Below are 7,062 nucleotides of genomic sequence, written 5' to 3'. Positions count from 1 at the left end.
CCTGCGGCAGCTGCGGGGCCCGAAGGGGGCTCCCCTTGGCCAGGAAGGCAAGGCAAGGCAAAGCGAGGAAAGGCAAGGCAAGACACGGCAAGGCAAAGCAAGGCAAGGGCAGCGGGGGGACCGAGGCAGTTTCGGAGGAGTGGGCGTGGCCCGAGCACTGTGGGCGTGACCAGCACTCCGATGGGCGGTGCCAAGGGGCGTGTCCCCCGTGTTGCCCCGCCCCCTGCGCTCGGCTCACTATCACGCCACGGGCGGTGCGGGCCCCGCCCCCTCACCGAGCGCCGATTGGCGGGCGGGGCTGGGCGGGCCGTGCCACGCCCCCTCTCCCCGCGCCGATTGGCCGCGGGGTCGGGGCGGGGCGGGGCCCCGGCGCGGGCAGCGGTTATAGCGCGGGGGGGCGGCGGGCGCGGGGCAGACATGGAGCGGGTCGTGCTGGTCACCGGGGCGAGCGGGTGAGCGCCGGGCCTGGGGCGGTTTGTTCTTGCTTTGCTCTCCTTTGCCTTGCCTGTGTCTAACCTCGTCCCGTCCGCAGCGGCGTGGGGCTGGCGCTGTGCCAGCGGCTGCTGGAGGAGGATGGCCGCATCCACCTGTGCATCGCGTGCCGCAGCGTGCAGAAGAGCGAGGCCACGCGGGACCTCATCCTGGCCACCCACCCCGCCGCCCAGGTCTCCACCGTGGAGGTGGACCTGGGCAACCTGGCTTCCGTCCTGCGTGCCGCCCAAGAGCTCCGCTGCAGGTATGGGGGTCTCCGTCCTCCGTCCCGCCGGGCTCCTCCTGCCTGTAGCCCACCCGCACAGACCCCTCTGTACCCGCTCTGGCCCCGACCCCTGTGCTCTTCTCCATGCAGGTTTAAGCGCCTGGACTTTGTCTACCTCAATGCTGGGATCATGCCCAACCCGCAAGTGAACTTCAAGGCTCTCTGGCACGGTCTCTTCACTGGGTAGGAAATGTTGGGATAGGGGGGTTCTAGCAGGGGCTCGTGGGAAGCCTGGGGTGCTGGCACAGCCAAGATGTGCCCTTGAGTCTGGGGCTGAAGACCCTGTCTCCCTTCCCTGATGTGACACAGAACACGTCCCTGTGGGATGCACAGTCTTGCTTGGGGTGGGCTTGGCAGCTGAGTGGAGTGCTGGGGTAGTCCAAGGCACCCAGTGCTGCTTCTGATCCCAGGTGTGAGGCCCACTGGGTGCAGGGGGGAGGGCAAGAGGTCACCCAAAGCCTTCAGTCCCTGGCACTGTGTGAGAAATGCTGCTGTGTTGCTGGGGAGGTGAAGTTTGCTCATACTGGGTCTCGTTACTGTTGTTTTGATCCCACTGTAGGTTTTTGTAGTTGTTCGCAGCTGTGGATCACAGTATTTTCTGAAGCTAATGGTGGGTGCTGGTATAAGCATCATTATTCTGTCAGCAACATAGGGAAGCTGAGCTGGGGAGCACAGCGACTTGCGTTGAGTCTGATACAGCTGTTGTCGTGTTGAGCTTAGAGGCCAAACTGGTTTCCTTACCTGCATTAGACATGGCCCCAGGGCTTACTTCCATGCTGGATCTTGATTTGGTTAATTGAGCATGAAGTGGAAGAGCAAGACTTTTTTTTTTTTAATAGTACTTTACTGTGGTGAAGTGACGGAAGGGACAAGTCTTCTCTGGTCTAGTCAGTACTGAGACAGCAGGAGCTGGGACATCTCGGTCTCATTTTTTCATGGATTGATAGAGTCCTTGAAGGTGAAACTAGAGAGTCTGTGTGTGGAGCCTTTGAGCTGGGGAGTACTTCTGAAGGACTGAAGTGGGGGCTCAGTCTGAAGTACATAGCTCCTGGCAGCATTCCTTGCTAATTCCTCTCCTTGGTTTCCAGGAAGGTGCTTCACATGCTGACCACTGCCGAAGGCATAATGACTCAGACGGACAGGCTGAATGGAGATGGACTTCAGGAGGTGTTTACTACCAACCTCTTCGGACACTTTATCCTGGTGAGGCTGCACATGAGGGTCGAACCCTCGCTCTGGTGTTTGATGTTGTGAGTGGGGATGGGTCCAGGCAGTCCTGGTGAATCAATTCTCACAGGTTCAGATGCTGATGCAGGAGGCAGCCTGACAGATAGATAATGACAGGGCAAAGGCCTTGAGGCTTGTTTAAATAGCAATAAATGGTGACTGTTGTTGCAAGGGTTAATATAATTTTGAGGTTACTTTAGTGAGCCAGCAGGTAGAGGTAAGTCATGTGTAGTTCTCTGTCCAGGGTAAATACTAAGGCTTGGCTGTATTAAATTCTAAGGTGCTCAGCTGAGTTGTGAAAGAGAATGATAGCTACTTTTAAATGCTCCTGGTGCACCTTGGCCTGAAGTTACACCTGAGAAGTGTCTCCTTCTGGCTAGTCTCGGAAGGGCTGGCTGAGAAAGCTGAGATAAGCTCACAGGTTTAAAGTACTGTAAAGCCATACCCTAACACTGGAAGACTGCTGTGTTGAATAAGTTAACAATCCTTTTACAGGTTCGTCAGCTTCAGTCTCTACTCTGTGGTAACGAGAAGCCCTCACGACTCATCTGGACCTCCTCCAGCAATGCCAGGGAGTCTGCCTTCAGCCTCTCTGACTATCAGCATGCCAAGGGGCAGGAAGCATACAGTTCCTCTAAATATGCTACTGACCTGACAAGCGTGGTTCTGAACAGGAAATTTAATAACCAGGTGCTGATGGGGTTTGTTTTTCTGAAAAAAAAAAACCCTAATGAGCTCTTTCTGTTTGTAATTATCATTACATTGTTGTTACCTGCTTGCATTTGTTCACTCACAGCAGCCTGGTACATTCCTTAATGCGCTTGTAAGAACAAAACATGGCTGAGGTTGAACTGGTGGCGTGGGTGGCGGAGAATCTGCCAAAGAGATTTATTCTGGGGTTCTAAAAGACTTTAGGAGTGGTCCCTACCTTGCAAACTCCGTCTCTTTAGACCAAAGAATTGGTCTTAAAGAGCAAAGAGCCTCTACTTTTTCTCGGGTATCCCTGCCTATCAGAACACTGCTCTGGCAGTGTTGCCTGCAAGCACATGAGGTGCAGGCTCTGCCAGTGGCTCCAGGCTGCTGTTCAGGTTTGTCACACTGAGATGTACAAACAACCTGCCTTCCCAGTCACGGGGGATGGATGGAATTTTGTTGGCAAGCCGCAGCCCTAGTCTAGCAGTAGCAGTTACACTCTTCTCAAACGCTTCAGGAGAAAATGGTTTAGGCCTAGAAGGCTGAACTCGTATCTCTTAAAGGTGAGGTAGCCTTTGGGCTGAGTGGGCTGTCATTTGTGGGACATCTGCTGTGGCTGCTGAGCTGCAGGGAGACTGCACTGTGAGGCTGTGATGTGTCAGGAGGCTGCATCTTCTATCCCGTGGGCTTGTAATGAGCACAGATTTAAGACCAGCACCTCCAATCTGAACCTCTTAAAAATCACTCCATCTAATCACTGGTAACTTATGAGAGGAGAACGTCTATTATCTGGTCTCTATACTCACCCTCACTTTCTTGCTGAGGAATACAGGGAGGGAAGGAGTATGATCCATCATATAACTGTTGTGTAATTGCACACTGACTTGGTTTCTTCTCTGCAGGGTCTGTATTCCAGTGTTGTTTGTCCCGGTCTCGTTATGACTAACATGACCTACAGGATTTTGCCAGTTTTTCTGTGGAAGCTGTTAATGCCCATCATGTGGTTGGTGAGTGGATCTCCTGGATGGTTTTGGGCTGAGGGTAGCCCTGCTGTGGTACACTTCACTGCAAGGGATGTACAGCATGATTCTGGCTCCTTGCTGAGCTGGGCAGGCTGACCACTCTGCAAACCTTCCCTTTTGCATCTTGGGGCCCCAGTTTCCAACCTGAGTATGGAGGTTGGGTGCTGGACAGCACTGTGCATAGAGTCAGTGTTCAGCCCTTCAGCCCTAGCAATGTTCACCAAGTCTCCCCTTGGAAGGTTTGCCAGGCTGCTTGGCCTTGTGAAATACCATTATTTTGGTGGCAGCAGAGCTCAGGACAAAACTTGGTCCCTGTGCTTTGAAACGCTACTTGTTTCTAGAACAGGCTGCTTTTCAATGTTGTTCTTTCCATCCCTCTAGAAGGCAGTGTTTCTTGCTTTTTTTTCTCTGTCCCTCTGGAAAGCTAATCCTCCGGCTTTCTATTGCCTCTTTCCCTGCTTCCCCAAAACTTTCCTTGCCTTGCTTCCTCTTTTCGGGTCCACTGCAGTTCTGTCTCTGAAGGCTGCCTGCTCTGAGCTTTGATGCTCTTATTGCAAGACTGGCCTTTCAGCTTAAGCTGCCCCAGTTGTAGCAGCTGATCCTGGCTGATCACGTTTCTCCTGGCAGCAGAGAGGCAATGCCTTCTCAGTTGTCCTCAACACTGGCAGGAGTGCAGATCCCCTTTGCTTCCTGCCATTTGTGCTCTTGAGACCACTGAAGAAGAGGCACCTGCAAGGCATGTGTGGCCCCTTGCCTCCTGCCTTGAGGTGAGCTTTGTGTGCTGACCTGCTGGCTAGCTCCAGAAAATACTTTGTGGTGATAAAGGGATGCTTTGATCATTGTGTGGTGTTACCTGTAGTCAACTTTGAGAAGATTTCTGCCACTGGTAGGTCATCTGGAGTATCTGGGCTGTGCAGGGGTTGTCAAACAAACCTTGGATCACAGTACAGATTCTGTCATGTGCTTCTTTTCCCCTCAGATCCGATTTTTTGCCAAAACTTATACTCTGACACCGTATAATGGAGCAGAAGCTCATGTAAGTAGTTCACAACTTGGTTTTTGGGTGGTTCTTCCAGGGTGTGCTGGCTTGAGCAAAGAGCCTCTCAGGAGGGCTGGTGGTTGGGTGCTGTATTTGACCCCCCAGTAAAGTTCAGCACTGAGTGCTGGGGGACTGGCTGTCACTGGGGCTGATGTGCCAGGTGATGCTTTATGACCTTTATCCAGTACCCATAAAAGAAATGATTTTGGGAAAACACTATTTCTTCCATCTCCCGTCAGGGAGAACGACATGCATGCACAGGGGATGGAGGTGGGTGTCGTGGGGCACAGCCTGTCTCAAGCACAGCAGGAGCAAGTTTAGCCATGCTGAACTGCGTTGGCATAAATGTGGGTTCCTGTTGGCTCATGTCGGTCACAGGTGAAGGGAGCCAGCTCAGAACTTCTTCCCTAGATACCGTGTCTTTCCCTGCTTGGTGGGAGCACCTCTGCTGACTTCTCCTGTGCCTGCTGGCAGCTGGGTCCTTGCCTGCAGGCTTGGCTGGACTCATACACCTTTGTGCTGTTCCTCCCAGGTGTGGCTGTTCAAACAGAAGCCGGAGTACCTGGATGTACTTGCCAAATACCACAGCTGTACTACTGGACTGGGGAGATGCTACGTGGAGCCCAGGAAGGTAAATGGAAAGGGAACCTCCTTGGCTAGGGGTCTGTCACATGCCCTGTGTGGAAGGGTTGATGCCAAGGGTGTCCCGTGGCTGGAGGGGAAGCAAGATGCATGTTGAATGCTGAGCAGCAGGGAGGGATAGGGGGTTAACTGTGAGGTTTCCCAGAGTAATTCCTGTCTTAGGCTGGAGTCTGAAAGACAGTGGAAATGTTAGTTAGAACACGTTATGTGTGTAATGATGCTGCCCCAGAATATGTTGTGGCTTATGCCCTGGTGATGGATGCCTTTGGTTGCCTCTGTGTGAGTGCAGAAGCTCTGGAGGTACACCCTGCCCATCCCCAGAGCTGCCCTTGGCACCTGTGCTGGCTGCCATCAGGGTGATGGTCTCACAGCGCTGTTTTTACTGTCTTCCAGATGGATGTGGACGAAGACACTGCTGAGAAATTGTACCAAAAGCTGTTGGAGCTGGAGAAGCAGATCCTAGAGAAATACAGTGAACTTTTAGACTAAGTAAAGCCAGTCTCAGTGGGGTAAAAGTCTTGTATCGGTAACACGGGCTTTCTTCATTCCGGTGCTACTCGTGTTGCCTGCAGTTCTACAGGCACACAGCTTCAGACATAATCTTCCTTCTCGACAGAACGTGAACAGTTCCTGAAAATGGAAATGTGAAAACTGAAGAGAAATACTTAAACTTTCTGGTATGGGATTTTTATTTTCAGCATAAAACCGGAGACCTAGAGTAGGTGGAGTCTTTCTTGACACAGTTGCAGTGTCTTGCAAAAACATGAGTGAACTGTGCACGGTTCAGGAACAGCCTCAAAACACTGTGTTTTAAACCTGGCTCAGAGCAGTAAAGGCAGCAGTCTGGGGTGCTGCCCTGCCTCTTGGCTCTAATTGTGTTTGTAGGTGGCTCAAACTTGTTACCTGTGGCTGATCCTGATGTACCTGAAGGCTCACCTTCAGAAGAGCTGCTCTTACACTTGTTCACCAAAGCTGGGGCTGGCTGTACAGATCTGCTCAACAAGATTGCACCTTTACTGGCAGTCGGGCTCTGCACAGCATCTGAAACCGAGCTGCTGAAGAGCTGGCTTGAGAGGCACACCCCTGCCTCAGCTGTGAGGACAGATGCCTTGCTCTCCCCTGGGTGTGAGGGCATTAAGGGTTTTAACCACAACTGGCTAGAAAGGCTGAAGCTGATGATGTTAACCTGGACTCAGGGCTAGTCTGCTCTGTTTATAGCAAGAGGGAGAGGTTACCATGTTGTTTTATCTATTTAAGTGTCTTTTTATATAAATCTATTGTACCAACCATTCTTCCTGTTGTCTGCCTGGGGACCTTTACCAAATACCTGGCACCAAGTACCTTCAAGTGCCCTGATGAATAAATGACTGGAACTGACTTGTCCTTGCTTGCAGTGGTGTTTTCACTCTGATATGCATCTGGTTTTGACTTGGAGGGCTGGAAGGGAAGTTGGTTTGTTGCCTTGCACTATAAGCTTGCGTATACCTGGGAAGTGTGGGGTCTCTCCTGCCACAGGAGGGCTGTTAACCACCGTTTTGGCTTACTTCTCTTGCTGTTTTTAGTTATTGAAAGACACGGGTGACTTCTGAAGACTTCACCGTGGTTTTTGTGTGTTGAGCACTTGTGGACTGTCTGAGACTACTTCCCAGCCTTAGGCACTTGGGAGATGTCTCTGGTGCTTG

General features: G+C 52.0%; 1 protein-coding gene across 1 annotated transcript; it reads left to right on the top strand.

The window, feature by feature from the left end:
* Positions 1–417: 417 nt before the first annotated feature.
* HSD17B7 (hydroxysteroid 17-beta dehydrogenase 7) lies at positions 418–6,757 on the top strand. The gene is made up of 9 exons (XM_027902952.1): positions 418–452; positions 533–736; positions 848–940; positions 1,846–1,960; positions 2,480–2,674; positions 3,580–3,684; positions 4,679–4,735; positions 5,271–5,369; positions 5,774–6,757. Exons 1-9 carry the CDS (start codon positions 418–420, stop codon positions 5,867–5,869), a joined length of 999 nt encoding a protein of 332 aa, XP_027758753.1. The 3' UTR covers positions 5,870–6,757.
* Positions 6,758–7,062: the final 305 nt, after the last annotated feature.

Source organism: Empidonax traillii, unplaced genomic scaffold (assembly GCF_003031625.1).
Source record: "Empidonax traillii isolate 1590-97213 ecotype Southwest subspecies unplaced genomic scaffold, ASM303162v1 scaffold923:size341358, whole genome shotgun sequence".
Lineage (NCBI taxonomy): Eukaryota > Metazoa > Chordata > Aves > Passeriformes > Tyrannidae > Empidonax > Empidonax traillii.
This window is presented reverse-complemented; position numbering and strand designations above follow the sequence as displayed.